A 25,530-nucleotide genomic window follows, 5' to 3' on the forward strand; every position below is an offset into this window, starting at 1 on the left:
GAAGACTGCCGCCCAGGAAAAAGACAAACATACCAACTGCCTTTTCTTCGTGCTGCCTCACTAGACTCCTAGATCGCAGATAGACTCATAACTAATGCACTCCCAACAGCTTGACTCCTCCGGGTGGACGCACCAGCCCGGCGGCAGGCTCCGCCCCGAGGTTCGCCACACTCCCAGCAGGCGCCGCGCGTGTGCCGTAGCCCCGCCTCTTGCGGCGCTGTGATGGCGGAGTTGGACTTAGGGCAGCACTGTCAGGTGGAGCATTGCCGGCAGCGAGGTGATCTAACAGTCCTTAGCCACGGGCGTGGTAGACCTGGATCCCACTGTGCCTTCACGGATAGTGGTGGCGGGTGAGGGGAGGTGGTGGGGCGGGGTGAAGTCTGAGGAGGCAGGGTGGGTTCGTCCCTCCTGGGTCTGCAATGAGGTGTGCTGGTATTTTTTTCTTGCCCCTGAGCCTTTGGAAGAGACTTGTGGTCTCTTTAGAAGCGAACCATGCAATTTCCGTAAAACATGCCTTGGCAGTGTTCCCTTTGTTTTTCGAGTGTGCTTGGCCAAGAACTTGTTGTGTCCCTCCCACTCCTTTCCGACGTTGGGAGAATTGTGTTGCCCTCTGATCCCACCACTGCAACTTTGAGCAAGCCACTTTTCTTTCCTAAATTTTTTATTTGTTACTTACCTGTCAGGTGGAGTTAGGCAAGATCAGTTTTTCACCTGGTCTTCGCGGCTTCTCGTGAGAATGCCCTTAGCTTTTATCAGATTTTCAGCCTATTCTGCTAGATGATCATTATCCTCACTTGAGTTCTGTCATTCTTCGATTGAATATTACTGATTCAACAAACATTTACCAAGCATCAATTTTGGTGCTGGAACTACATAGGAGGGTATACAATACAGTCTTTTCCATAGAAAAGCTTTCAGAATAATCCACATTTTGAAGCATTAATAAGGCGATGTTCTCTCTACAGTTAACTGAGAGACTGTGTGATACGCCTAGCCCAATCTAATAGCCAGTGGTAGTGTGGCACAAGCTTTAGGATGTCCTACATCTGGACAGGCAAGTTTCTGAAGCATTGGAGCGATACAGAATGCTCCGTTTTTGGTACCTGGGTTTTGCTCCAAATCTGTGCTGTCAGAGTTGACTGTTACTACATAGGGTGGCAAATAGGTTTCATCTCTCATTGCAGCTTTAGTTATTGGTTGTAGGTACCAGGTGAAAGGAGGACTCTTGAGACTTAGCCCAGTTTTAGTGGGAATGCTGCAATTGGTTAGTGATACCTTCTGTGGGCAGTGGGCAAAAGGGCACAATCCCCTCTAGGTTCTTGTCACTTACAGTCTGTATGTGTATATTTTACCACTGGCTGTCATGGCCAGCCATTTAGGAAACATTTCCTTGTAGATCTCTCCTAGAGAAGCTTAGCCAACTGGGTGTTGACCGTAAGTTATGTTTATCTCTGGTATATGTGATTTCTAAGTCCATGGTATCTGCCAACTTCAGGGATCTCTTAAAATATAAATATATATGAAATGAGGCCAGGGTTTACCTCTTTTGGAGTAGTGGAAAGGGGGTTAGGATTTAGAGGGTATTAAGTGAGTATCCTAAATTTCCTGTAGCTTCCGGATGGATAGAAAGATAGTTTCCTATCTTGATCTTAATTCTTCCCTCCAGGTCCTCTTGGTTTATATTTAATATCTAATTCATCACCAGAAGTCTCAAAATAGCAAGCATGTACAATTTTTTCCAATTTGAAAGAGACATAACAGTCTTATGCTTCAGTTTCTTTTTGTTGACAAATGAATACATACTTTTTTGGTATGAAACATGCCCACAGTATCATACCTTCAGAACAACAGTGTCAGTTCACTTAGCCTACTTCTGAGGTAGAGGAAGAACTGTATTCAGTCCCCCTTGATAAGCACAATTATCCATGGATCCCTTTGGGTTATGATAGGACCTCTTTCTGTTTTGGTTAAGGTACCCTGTAGGGTGAGACCTTTTCGGGGGCAATTGTAGTCTTCTCTGAAATGCAGTGCCTTTTGTTTTCTCTTTGTAAAAGTGCGATTGGACATACTCAGCTTCACTTGACTGTATAGTTTCAGGTGCACAGTATATAAATTTAGCAAATCCACTTACTACTCAGTGCTTACCATGATAAATGTCACCGTTGTCACCATCCAATGTTACTATAATATTATTGACTATGTTCTCTATGCTTTTCATTTCTGTGAATTAATTATTTTATAACTGGAAGTTTGTACCTCTTAATCCCCTTTATCTATTTCACCCATCCCCGCACCCACCTGTCCTCTGGCAACCAGCAGTTTGTTTTGTGTACTTGAGTCAGTTTTTTGGTTTGTTTCTGTTTTAAATTCCACATGTAAGTGAAATCATATGGTATCTCTGTTCTTATTTCACTTAGCATGATACCCTCTAGTCCGTGCATGTTTTCAGAAATGCCAAATTCTCATTCTTTTTTTATGGCTGAGTAATATTCTATAGTATATTTACGTACCACATCTTTTTTATCCACTTTTCTATCTTTGGACACTTGGGTTGTTTCCATATCTTGGCTATCAAAAATAATACTGCAGTAAACACAGGAGTGCAGAGATCTTTTCAAATTAGTGTTTTTATTTTCCTTAGGTCAATACCCAGTAGTGGAATGATTGGATCATATGGTATTTCTACTTCTAATTCTTTAAAGAGCCATTGTGACAGGTGTAAGGTGATATCTCACTGTGGTTTTGATTCACATTTTCCTGAGGATTAGTGATTTAAGTATCTTTTCATGTGTCTATTGGCCATTTCTGTGTTGTCTTTGGAGAAAGGTCTATTCGGGGCCTCTGCCCATTTTTAAAAATCAGGTTATCTGTTTTTTGGATTTTGAGTTGTGTAAGCTCTTGATATATTTTGGATATTAACCCCTTATCAGAAATATCATTTGCAAATATCTTCTCCCATTCAGTAGGTTGCCTTTTTGTTTTGTTAATGGTTTCCTTCGATGCACAAAAACTTCTAATTTTGTTATAATTCCAAGTTTATTTTGTTTTTGGTACCCTTGCCTTAGGAGACTTACCTAGAAAATATTGCTAATGCTGATGGAAGTCAAAGAGATTACTGCCGATGTTTTCTCCTAGGAATTTTATGGGTTTAGGTCTTACATATAGGTCTTAATGTGTCTGGTGTAAGAGATTTTTTCAGTTTCATTCTTTTACAGGTAGTTGTCTAGTTTTCCTAACACCATTTGTTGAAGAGACTGTCTTTTTTGTATTCTTGTCTTCTTTGTTTTAGGTTACTTGACCACGTAAGATTTTAGACCACTGTGTTTTCATTTTCATTTATCTCCATGTATTTTTTTTATTTCCTTTTTGATTTCTTGGTTACCCATTCATTGTTTGGTAGCATGTTATTTGGCCTCCAAGTATTTATGTTCTTTCCAGATTTTTTTCTTGTAGTTGATTTCTAGTTACATATCTTTCGTGGTTAAAAAAGATGCTTGATGATGATTTCAGTTTTCCTAAATTTACTGAGACTAGTTTTATGACCTAATAGGTTATCTATCTTAGAGAATGTTCTATGTGCACTTTGAAAAGAATGTATCCTGCTGTTTTTGGATAGAATATTCTGTGTATGTATTAGGTCCATCTGGTCTAATGCTTCATTGAAAGTCACTGTTTCCATATTGATTTTCTGTTTGGATGATCTACCCATTGATATAAGTGGGTTGTTAAAATGCCCCACTGTTACCATATTGCTGTCAATTTCTCCCTTTGTTAGTAATTGCTTTATGTATTTAAGTGTTCCTAAGATGAGTATATAGATACTTGTTATATCCTCTTTTTGGATTGTGGCTTTTATCATTATGTAATGCCATTCTTTGTCTCATTACGGTGCTTATTTTGAAGTCTGTTTGGTGTGATGTTAAGTATTTTGGCTTCCATTTGCATGGTATGTTTTCCCAGCCCTTCACTTTCAGTTTGTATGTGTGTCCTTTAGGTCTGGAGAGGGTCCCCTGTAGGCAGCAGATAGATGGGTCTTGTTTTTTTAATCCATTTGGTCACCCTATATCTTTTGATTGGAGCATTTAGTCCATTTACATTTAAAGTAATTATTGATAAGTATATATTTATTGCCATTTTGTTACTTCTTTTATGGTTGTTTTTGTAGTTCACCTGTTCTTTTCTTCTTCTCTTGCCCTCTTGTGGTTTAATGACTTTCTTTAGTGTTAGGCTTGGATCCCTTTCTCTTTATTATGTATTTGTGTATCTCTTATAGGTTTTTGATTCATGGTTATTATGAGGTTCATATAAAACATGCATATGACAATTTATATTAAGTTGATGTGGTTCCTTAAGCTTGAGCACATTCTAAAAGTGTTATATATTTACTCCCCGACCCATGTTTTATGTATATGTCATGTTTTACATCGTTTTGTGTATCACTTGACTCATTTTTGTAGATATAATTCATTTTACTGCTTTTTAACCTCCATGCTGGTTTTATAAGTGATTTATCTACTACCTTATTATATGTTTATTCTTACCTGTGAAATATTTTCCTTTCATAAGTTTCTTGTAGTTAGGGCCTTTTCTTTCTACTCAGAATTTTCTTCAGTGTTTTGCGTAAAGCTCTTGTAGTGGTGATGAACTTCTTTAACTTTTGTTTATCTGGGAAACTTTCTCCCTCCTTCTATTTTGAATGATAACCTTGCTGGGTAGAATATTGTTGGTTGCAGGTTTTTTCCTTTCAATACTTCAACTATATCATGCCATTATCTTGTGGCCTATAAAGTTTCTGCTGAAAAATCAGCTAGTAGCCTTATGGGGTTTTCCTTGTATATACCCATGCCCAGCACGGAGCCTGATGCAGAGCTCGATCTCATAACCCTGAGATCATGACCTGAGCTGAAATCAGGAGGCAGATGCTTAACCGGCTGAGCCACCAGGCGCTCCTAAAATTATCTCTTTGTCATTACTTTTTGTCATGTTAATTATTATTTGTCTTGGTATGGACCTCCTTGGGTTCATCTTGGAGGTTCTCTTTGCTTCTTGGATGTGGATGTCTGTTTCCTTCCTCAGAGAAGTTTTCTGCCCCCTTCTCTTTCTTTGGGATCCCTATAATGTGAATGTTAGTACACTTGATGATACTGAGTTCCCTTATCCTATTCTCATTTTTTATTGTTTTTTCTTTTTACTCTTCGGCTTGGTTGCTTTTCATTATCCTGTCTTCTAGATTGTTGATCTGTTCCTCTGCCTCCCCTTATCTGTTGTTCTCTCTAGTGTGTTTTTTATTTAGCTATTGAATTCTTCATCTGACTGGTTCTGTTTTACATTTTCTTTTTTTTTTTTTTTTTTTAAAGATTTTATTTATTTATGTGACAGAGAGACAGCCAGCGAGAGAGAGGGAACACAGCAGGGGAGTGGGAGAGGAAGAAGCAGGCTCATAGCCGAGGAGCCCGATGTGGGACTCGATCCCATAACGCCGGGATCACGCCCTGAGCCGAAGGCAGACGCTTTAACGACTGCGCTACCCAGGTGCCCCTGTTTTACATTTTCTATATTATGTTGAAGTTCTTACTGAATTCATCCACTCTTTTCTCAAGTCCAGTGAATATCTTTGTGACTATTATTTATTTTCTTTATTCGGCATACTGCTTATCACAGTTTTACTCTTTTGCTGTGATTTTTGTCTTGTTCTTTAATTTGGGACATAATCCTCTGTCTCTTGTTGTGTAACTCTGTTACTATGTATTTAGGAGATCCGCTATGTATCTTGGTCTTGAAAGTTAGTGTACGTGTGTTGAAGAGGTCCCGTGGTGCCTTGGAGTACGATGCCACCTGGTCACCAGAACCAGGTGCTCCGGGGTGTCTTCTGGGGGCTGCACGCACACCACTGTTGTGGCTGAGCCTTATTTTCCTTCAGCTCTGTTGGCTGCTGTGACCTACTTTGCTTGCTGTGGGCACACTGGGCAGAGTTTGGTTCCTGCAGTGTTGAGAGGCCTTGGTGGACTTGTAAGTGGGTAAGCCAGCAGTCAGATTAGGTGTGTGCAGTCAGCCTCTGTGGTCCTATTGAATGGAGGAAGTCTGCTGAGGTGAGCAGGTTGGATGGGGTGGGAACGCAGGTGAATGCATGGGCAGACACATGTGCTAGCAAGGTAGCTGGAGAGTGTTAGTGCTGGTTTCTCCAAGTGTCCAAGCTATCCAACCTGGGAGAGGAAAAGAAATGGCGCCCTCTAGCACTTCTCTTCTTGGAGAAGTCTAAGATCCTGTCCCTCTAGAGGCGCCTGGGTGGCTCAGTCGGTAAGCGTCTGCCTTAAGCTTAGGGTGTGATCCCAGGGTCCCGGGATGGGGCCCTACTTCAGGCTCCCTGCTCCGCTGGGAGCCTGCTTCTTCCTCTCCCACTCTGCCTGCTTGTGTTCCCTCTCTCCCTGGCTTTCTCTCTCTGTCAGATAAAAAAAAAATCTTTAAGATCCTGTCCCTCTAGCGCACATTCTGAGACTAGTAAATAAATTGCCTTTATGACTATCCCAGGTATTTTTCAAACTGTTGCTTCTGTGCTAGTTGCCAGCAGTTACTTATTCTAGCTTTTTAAGGGTGAGGACTCAAATACTATTGCCTCCAGTCATAGAGCTCTATTTTTAAAATACCTGGAGGTGAGCCCTGCTGATTTTAAAAGCTTGTGACGTTTAGCCTCACTGGTTTTCAAAGCCCGATATTATGAGTTCTCCTCTTCCCCGTGCAGGTTCCCAGTAGTTGGGGTGCCTGGTATGGGCTCTGATCCTCTAGCTTTTCTGTGCTTGTGTTCCTCCTATTTATGGTTAGTCTTACCGCAGGTTTGGTTCCCAACTGTGTCTCCACCCCTCCCACCCTTCCAGTACGGCCTCCCTCTGTAGGACTAAGCGTGGAAGGTCCGTTTCATGTCTTCAGGTGTTTTTCAGATGTAGCTGTTATCTTGGTGTGTCTGTGGGAGGACGTGAGCTCACGGTCTTGCGATGCTGCCATCTTCCTCTCATCCCCCACAAAACTTTACTTAATATTAAACGGTTTGCTTAGCACTGCGAGATTAGTAAACTGTGGAATCAGACTTGAAACCCAGGATTTTCGCTTCAAATGCAGGATTTTTGCAGCATACAGTACTCAGAAACAACATGTAATAAATCTGGGCATCCAAAAAAACCCAGTACTTTTTTTCCGATTTAGCACACTATTACAAGGAACATTTATCTCCTGGTAACCCAGTCATTCCCAGAGTGCGTGAGGTTGTGATCGCTTTTGTTTAACCACTACTTCCTACGCTAGGATATTGGTCAAAAAGAAGAGTTCTCCTATAGATGTAGTTCAGTCCTTTAAGAATGTTTTTGTTTAAGAAAACTTAATCAGTGCATATCACATTTTTCCCTCAATTTTAGATTTTCTTCCATTTGTATGTGATGGTTGTTCAGGAGTATTTTGGTAAGTTAAATTTTTATACAGGATTTGGGAGTAATTTTAGTGTTTGTAATATGAGATTTCTTTCTGAAAAGCAGAATGATTTAAAATAGCTTTTACTTTAGCCATTGATATTTTATATTATAATAATTACTTAGAAAATATAGTCCTAGGCTCTGATTACTTGTGCATATATGTGGGTAAACTTTAAACTTTCAGAAGTGGATTTGTGTGTGTGATTTTTACGTAAAAGTTATATTTGTGTCTTGTAATCACAAGGAGAGAACATAGCCACAATATAAAGAATATGGTAGAAGGGATGCCTGGGTGACTCAGTCAGTTGAGCATCTGCCTTGTGTGCATTCTCTCTCTCTCTGACAGATAAAATCTTAAAAAAAAAAAAAAAAAAAAAAAAAAAAGGTAGAAAACAGTCCAGGTACTTTATTAATTAAAATGAAGAGCCCAACCTATACATTTCTTAAATTGGATATTACATGTCCTTTGCACACAAATCACATGCAAAGTAAAACCTGGGAACGAACCAAAGATCTTGGAAAATGTCTTTTCTTTGTAATAAACTTTTGTGTTTTAGGCTTTTTTTTTTTTTTTAAGATTTTATTTGAGAGAGAGCATGAGCATGAGTGGGGGAAGGGGCAGAAGGAGGAGAGGGAGAAGCAGACTCCCCGCTGAGCAGGGAGCCCCATGTGGAACTAGATCCCAGGACCCCTGAGTTCATGACCTGAGCCAAAGGCAGATGCTTAACATTACCCATGTGCCCCCATGTTTTAGGCATTTAACTTATTAAATAGAACATTAAATAGAAAGAATTATCTTCAGAAAATAACTCAAAGATTTATTAGGATTAAATAAAAGTAATGCATATTTTTAAGTCCTTCAGAACTAGAGCATTTCTTTGACATTTTATTCCTGATGGTCTTTGAGAAATAAAAGGAATTAAAAGATTCTTTGTATTTCCACACACCTCGAAGCTCTCAGAGGTAGTTTAGAGTGGTGAATTGTTTTTATTCATATTGAAGTTGAACAGTTGGGTTTTTAAACTTTTGATACTATCGATGTTCTATCTTTAATTTATCTGGCATTTCAGTTTATTCTTATATGCAGAGTTAATGTAGTGTGTATCTTAAGGATACTAACCATTAAAATACCTGTAATTACTACAGTTATCTTTAAGTACATTATTTGATTGGATTTAAACTTCTTTTTAAATTATTTAAGCCTTGAACACAGAAGCAGGGAGTCACACAGCTGTCCTGAGGTATGTTACGAGTTCTAATAAAATGTTTGTATTTATGTATTTTCATTCAGAATTTGATTGAATTTAAAACCATTCAAGGTACCACAGATTAAAATTTGGCATACTTAACTGATTATGTAAAGAGGCTCTTAGTTCCTTTTCTGTTATTTTTCTCAGTTTGTTTTAAAGAAAAATTGGTCTCCTTGGTATTTATAAATTGTTATAAATCTTGTATGTTGCAGTTATGTTTAGGTGGCCCACTTCCTGCTTTAGGCTTTATATTTATAAATATACGGTGAGTTAACATCCTCATTATGTATTCCTTCAAGTTTTCCTTCACTGTTTTGTTCATTTTCCCTATTTCCTAGTGTTAGGATTTGATGGTTACGAATTGTTCTGACTCAATCGGCCTTAGAACACCAGGAACAAACCTGTAGTCCAATAAAATCCTCACCCCAATTCTGATCAAATTGAGAGATTAGTAAGAGCTGTTAGAAGCCAAAATATCATTATTACTACTTGTAAAGGATAAACTGAGTGATGAAGCTTATTAGTATAGTGTCGTGAAGGCTGCAAAGGAAATCAGAATTAGGCAGATTTTCCCATTAGTCGTAGCTGTGCTTCCCCAGGTTAGGCCTCCTCCTTGAGGGCAGTTCAATTCTAAGAGGGAAGAAGAGAAAGCTGAGCCCACCATGCCACATATAATTTTCTCAAATTTATAAGTTGCTTCATCTCTTTTAGTCAGAGAAAGGCAGGAAGTTAAATTGAATCCACTCAATTTGGTAGAAAACATGTGCCTCACATTTTTCAGTTGATGTTTATTCCTGCCCAGCATTTACCAAGCACTTTACTAAGGATTTTTATACCTGTTTTCTCAATAATAGAAAATTAAGGTTAAATGAGCTTCAGTTCAAATCTGGTCCTTTGAGGTTTAGGTGATTTATGTGAGGAAAATAAAAATTAACATTTTGGTATTATGCAGGATTAATTGGAGAGAAATAGTCATTATAGTAAACATATTACTGTTTCTTCTACAGCTTGTAAATCTTCTCTGTGCTTTCCTTTTTCTTATATCATTTGATTTCTATGAGTGTCTCTCATAGAATGTCAATGAGATCTCCTTAAATAATGAAGTAAAAATAATTTTACCATTAGACCAAATTTGGAAAAATAGTCAATTCCAATAAGATAGAACTACCATTTATATAGAGGAATGCCCTTTGGTTGTAGATTTTAAGAAATTATTTCACTAAATTCATCCAGCTCTAGAAACCTAGTTACTTAAACTAGACTGGCCTGGATTTTTTTTTTTTTTTTTGTAAAATGTTGTCTTCCTCTATTTGCTGGCAATATAATAATTGCAGAGTAGAGCATGTAGCAGAATAGAGAATGTATCATTGTAAAAACCGTCTTTCACCTTCTGTATCATGGATAAACATACTTTTAAGTTTTCATATATATGTATTTTTAAGTTTTCATATATATGTGTATATATATATATGAGAGTTAAATATATATATATAAATATATATATAAAAACTTCCTAAAATCGGCATAGAAAGTAGTTATGACTTGCTATTTGAGGGTCTGTGAAATGGTCACCTAAGCATATTATCATGGGGGCATCTTTGTTTAGGACTGATACAGAGTAGAAGACTAAAATTATGAAGAGTAACTGGATAGTCATTTTAACTTGACTTAGAAGATAAATATACCATAGTAAGAAAGTTATGAAAATGTAGGACAGTCAGCAGAGTAATCATTTCTCACACACTTATTATATATAATCTGTTATGTGAGAGTGTGTAAGTTCTGACAAGTTTAAGCAAAAATGGTATGAATGTTGCCTTCCAAAATAGATGTTTATTTGCTTTAAATGTGAAATATATAATGCCAGTTCTCTCTTTGTACATTTTCAGGTGACTATAATCAATGAGAGACTGAAATCAGATAAGCGTACATCTTACCCATGCTCATTCAAGGGCTGTGCTGAAAGAGAGCTTGTGCCAGTTAAATGTCCTTATTGTGAGAAGAATTTTTGCCTGAGGTGATCATTGAGACCTTTCAAATTCTGTGTATCTGTGTAAGTTGTATACAAATACATGAACTAGTGTCACTCTTCTGTTGCTCATAGGCACCGTCATCAGTCGGATCATGAATGTGAAAAACTGGAAATTCCTAAGCCTCGTTTGGCTGCCACTCAGAAACTTGTTCAAGACATTATTGGCAAGTATCTAGAAAGTTTCATTGTTTCCTTACTGCTGTATATCTGTTAGTTACAGAGTCCTGCTTGTTAGTCGGCTTGCATGCTATGGAACATGTTTTTCATGGCCTCAACTTTTATAACTTGCTATATATTTTGATGACATTTTTGTGACTGTATTTCTCCCACATCCTACCTGACCAGTGAAAAATTGGAAATTCAGTGGGAAGTACCCTACCAGATGTTCTTTTACTGGGCTACTTAGATCAGCTGGCTAACTGTCATGGCTAGACATGGTATTCATAAGGCCGATGTAGTGGTTTGCTTTCTTTAAATACTAATGTCAAATCTCAGCTGTCCTGTGACTGCTGCTGGTAATCTGAGGCGCCAGGAAGAATGTATCTGTGACTTAGACGAGTCTTTCTGCCAATATCTTCAGAATTTTGTATTAAGGATACAGATAATATTAATATTAATATTTTATTTAAAATCTTTTGTAACCAAATCTCAAAGTTTTCTGCAGAAGTGTTAGTGATTGTTTTGGATTAAATAGGCTTAAATTGGAGAGAAGCACAGTGAGTTTTTTTGATATGGGGATTGCTTAGATCAACCTCAATGGTATTTTTATAATGGTCCTGTAAATACACTACCAACAAAAGGAATGTGGTCTGTATATAGCTCCACTCTGTGTAATTTATATACATTTCAAGGCCATAACTAATAAATAGTAATTAATAGAACTCTAGAAAATGTAATGTAAAAATTCTATGTGCTTATATGCTTATACTTATTTCTTAGATTCTAAGACAGGAGAGACAGCAAGTAAACGACGGAAAGGTGCAAAAAATAGTGAAACAGCTGCAAAGGTAGCATTGATGAAATTAAAAATGCATGCTGATGGAGATAAGTCATTGCCACAGGTTGGTCTCATTTTACTCTTCCCACCCATCAAATAACAACTAATCTGAACCTGATGTATTGTTACTAGTATTATATGGTATATAGTTTTGAGTTTTTTTTTCACTTTACAGAATTGTCAGTGAACCATATGTATTTTTTTCAACTTTTTTTTTAATCACTTGGCATCATGTTTTTAACACTTATCCATGCTGATAACATTTAGTCTAGTTCATTCATTTTGATAGGTACACATTATTCCATAGTATGAATATACCACAATTTATGCATTTTCCTAACGAACAAGATTCAGATTTTTTCCAAATTTTTGGCTATTATAAACCGTTCTAATAGTGAACATCCTTGTGTATATATGGGAACGTTTTTCTAGGGTGGTCCCTTTAAGACTCCACAATACTCTATTTTATATAATCTCTCAGTACGTATGTACATACGAACATACATATGTGTATATATATATACCTTAACATAGTTTCAGTATGTAATACCTAGGTTTGTTATATACTAGCCTTATGTGTTACGTACTCTGATGTTTTTTGTTCTGCTTTATTTTAAAGATTGTTGATTTTATAACCCTTAAAGGATTGAGACCATCAATCAGATTGAAAAATGCTACTTTAGGGAATATTTCTAGAAATAGAAATACCAGGTCATGGGGTTTACTCATCTTCAGCTTTACTAGATATTATCAACTTTCTGTTGTCAGTGGTTGTACTGATTTATCTTGTTCCTGTAGTGTCTGAGAGTTTCAGTTTTTCTTGTTTCTAAACTTAAGTTTAAAGTTGAATTTCCTTTGTGACTAACAAGGTTCAGCTACTTTGCATTGATTTATTGGCCATTTTATGTCTGTGAACGATTCATATCCTTTGCCCATTTTTTCAGTTGGTTGTTTTGGGTTTGCTTTAAAAAGTTTATAGGATTTTTTTTAATATATATTCTGAATTCTTATGCTTTCTTGAGTAAATGGGTTTCACATATCTTCTCTGTCTATGGCTTGTCTTCACTTTGTTTTTGATCTCTTTGGTGGTTCAGACTTGAGAATTTTAATGTACTCAAATTCAATTTCCTTAAGATTTGTACTTTTTAAAATAAGTTATTTTCGTATATTTTCCTTTAAAAGTTAAAAAAAAAAAATTATCAACTCTTTGTTCCATTTGGAATTTAGTTGTAAGCGAAGTAGAGATTCCCTCCCCCGTAGGGATTTCCTATTGTCGTAACATAAGATATTGAAGAGTTCACCCTTATAATGAAATCTTTGTCATACGCCAGATTGTTCTATACATATAGGACTAATTTATGGAAGTCAGTTTAGTTCCTTTGATCTGTTTGTCTGTCTTTGCATTAATAGCAAACTGTCTTAATTATCATAGCTTTATAATAAGTAGGACAAGTCATTCCACCTTATTCTTTGCTTTCAACCACATCTATGCCTGGCAATTTATTCCTTTGTAAAAAAATTTTAGGATCACTTTGTCCTGTTCTTCGAAATTGCAGTTTTGATAGGAATTGTTAAATTTTAGATTAGAGGCAGTTGACATCTTAGAATTTTGATTCTTCCCATCCACATCTATGATTTCCAATTTTTTTTTAGGTCTTTTTTTTTTTTAAATGTCTTTAACATTTTATAATGCGTATACATGTTTATATATCTTAGGCTCCTCATCGTTTTTGTTGCCATTCTAAATGATAACTTTAAAAAAAAATTACATTTTCCTAACTGGTTATTGCTCATTGTTGTATGTTGTCCTTCTTTCTAACAGATAATCTTTCTAATAGTTCCCATAGTTTGTAGATTTTCTGGGGTGTTTTCTGTGCAGCCATATCTTCTGTGAATGACAGTTCTGTGGTGTTTCCTCCCCCCCCCCCCCAGTTTTTTCTTCTTCTCCTTATTTATCTTAGTGCATTGGCTGAGATCTCTAGAACAGTCTTGAATAATGTAGGTGATAGTAGGCATCTTCATCATTTTTCTGACTTTAATGTAAATGACTTCAAAACATCATTAAATACTATATTTGCTGTAAATTTTTGGTAGTAGCCTTTATCACGTTAGCATTACTTCTTTCTATTCCTAGTTTGCTAGGAATTTATATCATGAATAAGTATTAATTTTTACTGTTTTTCTACATCCAGTAGGATAATCAGGTGTCTTTTCTTTCCTTACAAATGTTTTAAATTACATTAATCAATTTTTTTTGTTGAATCACTCACATATTCCAGAATAAACTACTTGACTCTGGTATGTAATTCTTTTAAAATGCGCTGCTAAGTGATTAGCTAATATATTATTTAGTGTTTATTAGTACCAATATTATACACATAAAATTGAGTAGCTTTCTTTTTCATTCTTTGAAATCTTTGTAGTGAATGGGGATTATTTGTTCCTGAAGGGTTATTTTAAAGGGAGTTAACCTTTGAATCTGTTGCTTTTTTTGAGGGGAGAATTTTGAATACTATTTCAATGTGTTAAATAGTTCTTCTTGGTTTATTTGGATAGTCCTTTCTTGTGAAATTTTGGTAAATTTTTTAAAAAAGATTTTATTAGAATTGGTGCACCCGAGCAGGGGGAGGGGCTGAGGGAGAGGAAAAGAGAGAATCTCAAGCGGACTTCTCACTGAGCGCTATCTCACGACCTTGAGATCATGACCTGAGCTGGAATCAGGAGTTGGACACTTAACCAACTAAGCCACCCAGGCACCCCAAATTTAGTAAATATTAACTTCTCTTAAAAACTTACTGTCTGATGTAGATTTTCCAGTTTGTTACAAAGTTTTCAAGTTATTCTCTTATGTTCCAAAATCTCTATTGTGTCTTTAGTAGTCATTCCATTTCATTGTTAATTTTTTTTCATTTGTACTTTGTTTACCCCTTAACAGTCTTGCTAGAGATTTGTGTATGTGTGTGTTAATTTATATTTTAGTTGTTTTAGAGAACCATATTTTGGTTTTATTGACCTCTCTACTGTTTTGTTTTTGCTTTTTTTTTTTTTTTGCTTCCTGTGTCACTAAATTCTGCTTTTATATTATTTCCTCTTATTTGCTTTGCTTAGATTTTCTGATCTTTTTCCATCTTGCAGTGAATATATTTTCAATGTGCTTGTGTGGGTGTGGGGTTTTTTATTTGGTAGCTTGATAGTTTTAAACACAGAAAAGTTATAAGAGTAGTACAAAGAATTTTTCCATATTCTTTATCCAGATGTACCAATCATTTACATTTTGCCCTTTTTGCTTTGTCATTTGCAGTCTTTCTCCTGCCACCACCCCTTCCCCATTTGTATGTATTCATATGCATGCCTGTGCCTGTGTGTGCGCCCGCGCTAATTTTTGGTCTGCTTGATCTATCGGTTTGAGACTGAGGGTGTTAAAATCTCCCACTATAACTGGTTTTGTCAGATTTCTTGTAATTCTAATGGTTTTTCTAAACATATTATCAGGTACATGGAATTTCTTATCTTTATGAATTTTGCATTAAATCCCATTTTGAATAATACTGTTTTCCTAGCTTTCTTTTAGTGAATACTTAACTACTACGTCTTTTTAAAATTCCTTTATATTTAACTTTTCTGTTTTGTTGTAGGGTGTCTCTTGTAAGCAGCATATAGCTGGACTTTGTTTTCTTTAATCCAGTTTGATAGTATCTCTTTTATAGGTGAGTTGAATCCATTTATATTGTGATCAATGATTTATTTGAACATATTTCTTCCATCTTATGCTTTTTGTTCATCAACCTTTTCCTTGATTATTTCCTCTTTCCTCACATCTTTTGTACTGATCACATTTTCTATATTCCCTTTTATTCTCGTGGTTTAAAACCATTGATTATAGTTATTTTTTTTAGTGATTATTAACACTTTCCTTTTTTTGAAATCTCGAGTTGATGGTTTTAAAATTACAAATGTAGTACATGCTTTTACAAGCGTAACTTTTAAAAGATGTATAAAGGGAAAAACCAACACACCCTCCTCTGCCCATGTCCTTCCCACTAAAGCCGTGGTTCTCAACTGAAGGTGATTTTTGTCCCCTAGGGTTGCTTTGTCACAACTGGACATGGGGATCCTATGGTATCTAGAGGGTGTAGGCCAGAGATGCTGCTAAACATCCTACTATGCATAGGACAGTGCCCACAGTAAAGAATTTTCTGGTCCAAAATGTCAGTAGTGACAAGGTTGAGAAGGGCTGCCCAAAGGTATCCAATAATGTTCAGATTACTTTACAGTTGTTTCATTACTTAAACATAACAGTAAAAACTTATATAGCACTTACTTTGTTCCAGTCCCTCTTCTAACACATTTAATCCTCACAAGAAGCTTGTTAGAGAGGCACTATTATTTCTGCCTAACAGGTAAGAAAATTCAGGCACAAAAAGGTTAAGTAATTTGCTAGTAGCATAGCTACTAAGTGGAGAACTTGCCAATTGAAACCAGGTGGGCTGGCTTCAGAATCTATGTTCTTAACACAGGTAATAGTTTATCATGGGGTATGCCACAGGTCTGTAGCTATAACTTTTCGCCTTGCATTAATGTGTGTTTGTATTTAGACACATATGTACTTACATATTATATATATATTATATATATATATATACACTCATGTATGTTTGTGTATACATGCATATAATTTTACATAAATGGAAATGTTTGCTTGTATGTGTGTGCAAACACAAAGTATCTTTTGGTCATTATTTCATTTTATAAAAATGGCATCATATCATTTAGTCACCACTTTTTTTTTTTTTTTTTTTTTTTTTGAATACCTACTACATAATAGGCCCTGGGGAGACAAGAGTAAATAAAAGTCCTTGCCGACATGGAGTTTATATTCTAAGGGGTGAGATAGCTATTAAATATTATATATACTATGTCAAATAGTGATTATGGCTATAAATAAAAATAAGGCAGGTTTAAGTAGGCTATCTATCCTTATCTCTATATATCCTTTTCATTTGTGCCCAGCAGAGATTCCCTCGTGGGAGCTGGTGTGGCTTTAAATCGTTCTTTAAAAATTGGGCAGATATTCTAGTGTGGATGTACAGGTCATATTTTACCATTTTCTCTTGATGAACGTTCAGTTTGTTTCCAGTTTTGGCTACTGTGCAAGTAGTCTCAATCTGGTTTCTTATTTCTGTGAGCTAAATTCCCAGGAGTGTGTTTGCTTGGTCAAAGCATATGTGTATTTTAAATCGTAATAGATGTTGCCAAACTGCTTTATAAGGAAGTTGCCACAATTTAGATTTCTACTAGCAGCAGTTATTATAGTCAGCCTTTATTGACTGATTACACTATGCCAGGCATTGTTTTGTGGCTTTAAATTTTTTATCTCTCTTAATGCTCATTATTCTCCCGGTATATTCCGTAACTGGAAGTATTGGAATATTCTATGTCCTCATTTCACAGATGAATAATCTCAAGTTGTCTAAGATCACTTGGGATGAGGCTGTCAACCTACCCAGTTTAATATACTGCCTCTTGTGACCAGACATAAGAGTACCCTCTCCTCCTCCCCTGGTTTGCAGTAGCTGTTATCATCCTTTTTAATGTTTTCCAGTCTAATGGCTATAAAAAGATCTTTCTAATTGCTTTAATTTGCATGTCCTTGGCTACTGTTCAGTTTGAGCGTCTTTTAATATGTTGGCCATGTGTAATTGCTCTTTTTTAATCACCCATATCCTTTGATCATCTTTCTCTTTGGTTGTCCATTAACCCATATTCATGTCTTTTTATTTTGTTTGGTCAACTTGTGGAAGCTCTTGGAATATAATAGATGTTAATTTTTAATCTGTAATCTGCTTTGGAAACTTTTTTTTTTCAAAATCTATCAAATATATTGATTTCACTTAGGTATCTCATTGATGTATCAGTGTTTTAATTTTTTGTAAGGTCTGCCTTTTTTTTTTTCTTCTTTCCCTGCTTTGGTTTTCTTTAGGATTTTTATTTTTTTGCATCTTGCATTTGTCTTTAATCCATCTGGAATTTGTTTTTAGCATATACTATGAACTAAGGACCCAATTTTTTTCTTCCAGTTTTTAGTTAGTTTTGTCATCACCAATTACTTAAATCATTTCTCCTGTTGAAGGTAATATTTGGTATTTCAATATAATAAGTTTAAGTTTTTTTTTTTAACTGGCGCTATTTTTGGATTTCCTATTCTATTCCACTCATTTTTTACTCATGTATCAATACCAAATTTATTTGATGCAGTAGCTTTATAGAATGTCCTAATATGATAATGTAAGTCCCATCTATATTTTTCTTAGTTTTATTCTTTAATTCATCCATATTATTCATCCTTATGATGTTCAAATTAAAACTTTCTCGGTGAGGGGTTGGTCAAAATGGGTGAAGGGGAGAGGGAGATACAGGCTTCCAGTTATGGAATGAATAAGTTATGGGAATAAAAGGCACAGCATTAGGAATATAGTCAATGATATTGTAATTGCAGTGTATGGGGACAGATGGTAGCTATACTTGTGGTGAACACAGCATAATGTATAAACTTGTCAAATCACTATGCTGTGTACCTAAACTAGTGTAATGTTGTATGTCAACTACACTAAAAAAACAAAAAACCTTAGGATCTTCGTGGTTGTCTTGATGGGACAAGGTTTTGAGTGACAGACTCCAGTAGGTAACTTTAAAGATTATAGGCTCTTTGAAGGAGAAATGGAGAAACTGAGAGAAATCATTATAAATAGCAAGAGAGAACACAGCATGGTGTTAGACAGATATGTGGCTTCCCATGTCCCCCAGTTTCCCACAAGAATATGAGCTGTGAATAATAGTGCCCACAGGATGTAAAGATTTGGCCATTTATGAGAAGCCCCCTTTGTTCTTAGGAGGATTTTATACCCTCTTGAACTTTTCCTCTTTGTAGTGGAGATTCTGGCTCCCTCCTTGCTCACTAGGTGTAAATAAGTGTTGTAAAAGGTCCTCAATACATTATCTAGTGATTTCTGTGAAGTTAGGTAAAGTGAAATTCACTCTCCCAGCAAGTTGGGACTATTAGCAAGTCCTGACTGAAATCATTCCTGAAGGATTCACTTTGGATTTGCACGGTATGATATGTAGTGTTGTCTTCCTGTCTAAGAATCCTGTAAGTTTTTTCATTTATTTAACTCCTGTTTTATTGTCTTCTGTAACATTGTATGTTTTTCTTCATTTAAATCTTACTCCTTATTTTCAGCCCTAATTCTCTCATGGGTTTTGTTTCTGTCATGAACAGAATATTTCCACCTACCTCTATATCCAGGTACTATTGAAAAAAAGGTGTTTTCTTTTTGTTTATCTTATTCAGTCATATCACCAAATTCTTTGATTTTTTTTTTTTCTTTGCCTTCATTTCCTAGGTAAACAATCACACTGCATTAACAAATAAGGATAGTTTTAATTTTAGTTTTTCAATAATTATACTACCTAAATTCATTTTTTGTACGTAGTATCTAGAATCTCCATTGTAATGTTTTGTAATATGATAATAGGCATGTGCTTACATTTTTAATTTTTAAAATTAAATTTTTCTCTCAGAATCTGAAGTTACTTAGTATTGTATCCTCTTGAATAAGACAAGTTTGACATGCTTTCTCCAGTTGAGTGTGTCTCATCCCATCATCTTTGTTCACACAGGATTCTTAAGTCAGCAGCTGTTCAAATTTACCAACATAGTTTTTGAATTTCTCCTTTCCTCAGGACTCACTTTTATTTTGGCTAACGTACTAGTAATTCATTAAGAGTCTTCACTGGTAAACTTTTAGTCTTCTAAAAATGCCCTTATTTTACCCTCATTTGAGCTGGATTGTCTATTAAACTCTCTCAACTCTCAATACACTATTCATTGGCCCTTGTTTATTATTGAGGAAACATCTGTCAGTCTTGTTGCTTTATGGGTATCAGCCGTTTTTTGGTAGTTAGGAGTTTATGGTATTTTCCAATTTCGGTGTAGTGTTTCTACATATGGATTTATTTTGATTGCTCAGGTTGGCCCTGGAGGTACATTTTTAATTTGACTTATTTTTTTTTACTATTGGAAAATTATAGTCATTATCTCTGAATATTGCTTCCTTCTCTTAACTTTTGTTAGACATATTTTTGGGATTTATAATTTCTGTCTTTATGTCTATTTGTGCTGCATTCTGGAGGACTTTCTCAAATACACCTTCCAATCAGTTAAACCTTTTTATTGAATATTATTGAGATTTCTCCTGTTTGAGTTTATTTCAGAAACTGTATTTTAAAATTTTTATATTTCATATTGGATCTTCATAGCTTGATTCATACCTTCTTGTTTCTTTTTTTATGGCTCTATCCATAAAAGTATCTTTTTTAAGTTCAGTTCATCTGCCCATTGTAAGTTAACCTTTGTTTTGAATTTCCATTTATAGATTCCACATGTCTGTCTTAAGTAGGAGGTTCTTACTGTATTGCTTATTATGGCCACTCACCTCTCACTCTCTAGCAGTTTTGCATTTTCTTCCACTGGGCCATCTACTCAGGACTTCCATTACAATCCAAGCTTGAGATTGGCAGTTTGTACTTTTGCTCTAAAGAGATTTTCTTATTATTGTGGATCCATTTACTGAGTTGGAAGACCTTGCTTTGTTCACTGTCAAGGTGTTCAATCTGTGCTCCTCTGCTTTCCTAAATAATATTTTTGGTAGCAATACCTTCTTCAGCGTCCTGGAGTACAAGCCCCATGCTAGCCTCTGCTTCCAGGCAGTGAGCCCGATCTGGGTACTTGATCTCCGTGTGGCACTATTGTTTCCCACTAACCCACAGCTGAACTCTTGACTATTACTTTCTCTTCTGGAGCTTTAGAAGTCTGTGGCTCAGCCTGCCTACCTAGCACTTGTTTGTATTTGTTTCATTTTTGATTCTCAAGGGTACTTGTCTTTGTGTATGTGTGGGGCAGGGGGCTATAGCTTTTAAAATTTTTCCTTTTGTATTTTTGCTCCTTTTTTTTTTTTTTTTTTAAGATTTTATTTATTTGACAGAGTACAAGCAGGGGGAGTGGCAGGCAGAGGGAGAGGGAGAAGCAGACTCTCCACTGAGCAGGGAGCCTGATGTGGGGCTCCATCCCAGGACCCTGGGATCATGACCTGAGCCAAAGGCGGATGCTTACCTGGCTGAACCACCCAGGCATCCCTGTATTTATGCTCTTGATGGTCTTGTTACTTTGTTTTGGAGCAGGAACTATTAGGTTATAGCATTGGCCCAAGACTTAAATTTCTGATGATTTGTTTTTTCTTTTAATATTTGTTACCTGGTATGATACAGTCCATTGGTTTTCAACAAATCTAAATTCCTTAGTGCTTAGGTGGAAATTGTGTCGAATCTGTTATTTCTTAAAATAATTCTGATCTTTCCTCTATAATTTAGAGATACTCCAGTTATACCAAAATTTTTATTGTAGCACAAAATTTGTAAGTCAGTGCTTTTTTTAAAGCAATTTTTAGGAATCAGGGAAGATCAGAGGCCAGACAACTTTGATCTCCTCCCCCCCTACCCAACACACACTTTAAATTTATTGATTGTTAAGGAGGCTCCATGCCCAGTGTGGAGCCCTACTTGGGGCTTGAACTCACGACCCTGAGATGAAGACCTGATCTGTGATTGAGCCACCTAGGTGCCCTGCTCTCCCACATTTTTTAATTTAGCAGAAAATGCAACGTAAGGAAGCACACAGGACATGAAATACTAAAGGAACCACCTCCAAATCTCTGAATCCTTCTGTTTTGTTGATAAGGTACTTACTTGCCTTATTTATTTTTAGGACCTTTGTTCTAAAGAGCCCTGCTGTATCTAAATATGAAGTAAGGTCTTTCAGGTGAAATGTTAATACGTATCAGGAATCTTTTAATTGCAAGTGACAGAAACTTGATTACAACTAGCTTAATCAAAACAGTATTTTTTCTTCTATAGTGGGGAATGATGCATTGATCTGATCTCAAGGGATGGCCAGATTCTGGGACTCATCCTGTTGAAAGAGTCCATCTGTTTCTTTGACTTTTCTCTCTGTGTTGGAGCCATTCTTTCCCACTTGAGGAAACTTTCCACATTAGGTCAGGAATAGCTGAGAGGTATGAGGGGATAGCTACAGGCAACTTCAGGTTGAACTCTTTTTCAAAGATTTTTACATGTCAGAGAGAATGCATGCGCTCGCACAAGCAGAGGGAGCAGCAGGCAGAGGGAGAAGCAGCCTCATTGCTGAACAAGGAGCCTGATGGGGGACTTGATCCCAGGACCCTGGGATCATGACCTGAGCCGAAGCCATATGCTTAATGGACTGAGCCACCTAGGCATCCCAAAAAAACCAAACTCTTAAGGAAAAATAAAATGCTCCTCCCTTCTCCTGGTTTTTGAAGATAAAATCCCAGGAAAAGACCTTGATTGGCCTAATTTTATGTCACATGCTTGTCTTTGCACAGACCACCCTAGCCTAGGGCCTCAGGTCCTATGCATATGCACTTAGGTGGATTCTTGGGTACTGTGATTGGTATTCCACTGAAAGATCCATCATTAGAGGGTAATCCTCTAACCAGAAGAGAGGAAGACGGGTCACCAAACAAAAACAGATGCTGTCTTTATAATATTATATTTATATATATACACACACACACGCGCGCACACACACACACATTACGTATATATATATACACACACAGATTACATATATATGTATTTTAACTGTATTTTACTTTTTATTTTACAGACAGAAAGAGTTTACTTTCAGGTTTTCTTACCTAAGGGGAGCAAAGAGAAGAGCAAACCAATGTTCTTTTGCCACCGATGGAGCATTGGAAAGGTCATAGACTTTGCAGCTTCTTTAACCAGTCTTAAAAATGATAATAACAAATTAACAGCTAAGGTAACAACTGGTTATAATTTTTCTCTAAAAGCTTTAGGATACTGTGTACCAGCATGTTTATTACAGTGTGATTTATTTCCCTTAACAGAAATTAAGGTTATGTCACATTACTTCAGGAGAAGCCTTACCCTTGGATCATACTTTGGAAACCTGGATTGCTAAGGAGAATTGTCCTTTATATAATGGTGGAAATATTATCTTGGAATATCTTAATGATGAAGAACAATTTTTAAAAAATGTTGATTCTTATTTGGAATAGTCTTTTAAGGATTCAAGCCAGAAATGATAAGGAAAATTTTATGTTAAGTCAATTTCTTTTACTACAAATACTATATATTTTATTATTTTTAAAAGTTGCTTTTTAACTTATTTCCATTAGGTCATAATTTACCTTATCAGTTTTCTGTTAAATTGAATTTGAATTTTTGTGTGTTAAACTATGAATGGACATTCAATTATTAGCAAATTCTTACCTTTAGCTTTTATTAGGTTGTGCTTAGTAACAACAAAAAAGGTGTATTTCATTTAGTTAATGTCAGCTGTTGTGACTCTGCAGCATATCCTCTTTACTGTAGGATCTAAGCTGAAGGAATGACTCCTGTTTGGGACATTGCTACTTCTAAGGCAGAGGAAGAAAGAGATGGCTTTTAACATGTATCGCTTTTGCTTTAAGCAAGTAACCTGGCCAAGCCTTGCATCATGAAGCCAGGATAGGCCTAGGAAGGGGAAACGATTTTCTTGGTGTTTTCTAACTGCATTGGGGCATATCTCTCTGATAAAGGTCCTCCTCCAGTAGGATTTACCTTTTTTGTTTGTGTAAATGTATTACAAATGAGAGTAAGATGAGGTAGCACAACTTCATTACAGTATCTTTATATATATATATATATATATATATATATATATATATATATATATATATATATATATATAAAAGCAAAATACATACCAAAAAGGAACTATATTTTTACCAGCACATCAGGTGAATACTTCTGACTGATCTATTTCATTGGTACTCATCAAAGTACTACCATATGGAAAAAATAGAAATGATTTGTTTTTTTTCCCTTTTTGTTCTTTTTGGGGAAGGCTTTGTCCCTTTTCTATTTTATTTGTCATAGACACATATAGTGGCTTTATGTATAATTAAATAAAGGAATTAAACTCAATGTTCATCTCTTCATATTTTCATGCAAGGAATGGAGATAACTTGTGACTTTGGTCAGCTATTTGTTTATTTATTAAGGTAATTATTTGAGTACCTACTAAATCTAAGAATTTGATTATAATTGCCGTGGTGGATATAATGAGATATATGCATACTTATAATTATAATACAGAGCTGTGTAGCAAGTGCCAAATGAGTAGATAGACAGTAAATATAGATGTTCCAGTGGTTCTTTCTCAGAAACTACAAGGCCAGAAGTAGAAATAATCCTTAAATATATTTGCAGATACCAGAAAGTTTTAATACAGACCTTAGCATCCGTCATAATTACTTACATATAGTACGCGATCAACACATGCCTCATGAATTGAATTTCAGTTAAATATACCAGGAAAAACAGCAATGGGGGTTGCGAAGAGGGGAAGTAAGACCGGCAGAAATTGAGTTATACCCAGAGAGAATGAAGAAGAGGTCATGTCTGTGATTAGAGAAAACACAAAGCAGCATGGAGGAAAAGACTCATGTCAACAGGCAAAGCAGGGGAAGTTAGATCAGGTCCCAGATAGTGTAGCAAACTAATCTAGAAGAGACACACAGGTACCAGCATCCTCAGAGACTGTAGGGACCAGAGGTTCCAGCATGAGCAGTCACCTAGAGAATAAGATCGTGGGTAAGAAAGTCTCTCCAGCTTCTCATTTCTAAACTACTCTGAAATCAGTTTCCTCAGGGTTTCTTTTAGGGCTTTCAGTTGAGTATGCTTAATGAAATTTTAGGGTTTGACTGTCCCCACCCAACCCTAGTATCTTTCTACCTGCTTGCAGACAACTAGAATTCTAAGTAGAAACCCAAAAATGCAGGGGTGGGGGGTGGGGAATGTGTTACATTTAGATAAGTATTTGTAATATCACTCTGATATAAACCTTAGTTTAAATGTAATCAGCCAGTAAATACATGTGAATGATAAGAGTATCAGTTTTTTCCCAGATTTGTCAAGTTTTATTCCTGGCTGTTATCAGGTAAGGAGAGGAGAAAGCTTGGAGAATGTGAGGAAAGGGAAAGGTTGTTGATAGAAAGCGGAACAAAATTTATATACTTAATACCCTTGACCTGGGCAACAAAAATTACGAATTGAGATATTTAGTCATACAAGTGTAAAGATAGTTTTGGGTTCATAAAGTTTTTGTTTTATATCTGTTTTGTTTTGTCATTGTAAACTAGGCAAGTTCCCTGGGAATTTAACTGAGGTACTGCAGAAACATTAGTTCCATTCCCTATATTCAACATTGGTGCAGTGTGTCATGTTTCTCCTAATGTGGTACATGGAAACAAGAGGTATGAAATACAGAATCTATTGCATTTGTAAGATTAGCCTATATAAATGGAATATTTAAAAAACCTAAAAAATGTCCAATAAAATTCGGTTTTACAATTTCTTGTCAAAAAGGGGGCAAATATTTTATCAAAAATACTTGATACATAACCATGAGAGTTGCATTTGATAAAGATTTTGTCATGATTACATCAAGGATCTCCTGCAATGGTTATATGTTTGGAGACTACTGGATCTATAGCCTCAGTAGTAGACAGTTGTAGTAGTTTTTTCCATTTTTAAATTCTTTTTTTTTGGCTTAGCAGCAGAACTCCCTCCTCTTGTTTGGGAAATACAAAGAGTCTGTGGGTTGAAGTCCAAAAAAGCCTGGTATTTTCC

At 36.0% G+C, this 25,530-nt stretch overlaps 1 protein-coding gene across 1 annotated transcript; it reads left to right on the top strand.

Annotated features, from left to right (window-relative positions):
- Positions 1 to 149: 149 nt before the first annotated feature.
- Positions 150 to 23,565, top strand: ZFAND1 (zinc finger AN1-type containing 1). The gene is made up of 8 exons (XM_045806061.2): positions 150 to 277; positions 7,407 to 7,449; positions 8,662 to 8,701; positions 10,600 to 10,727; positions 10,815 to 10,906; positions 11,682 to 11,803; positions 22,499 to 22,654; positions 22,743 to 23,565. The coding sequence occupies exons 1-8, from the start codon at positions 223 to 225 to the stop codon at positions 22,911 to 22,913; spliced, it is 807 nt and encodes a 268-aa protein (XP_045662017.2). The 5' UTR covers positions 150 to 222; the 3' UTR covers positions 22,914 to 23,565.
- Positions 23,566 to 25,530: the final 1,965 nt, after the last annotated feature.

This window comes from Ursus americanus, chromosome 9 (genome assembly GCF_024610735.1).
Source record: "Ursus americanus isolate L20-20 chromosome 9, mUrsAme1.1.p, whole genome shotgun sequence".
Lineage (NCBI taxonomy): Eukaryota > Metazoa > Chordata > Mammalia > Carnivora > Ursidae > Ursus > Ursus americanus.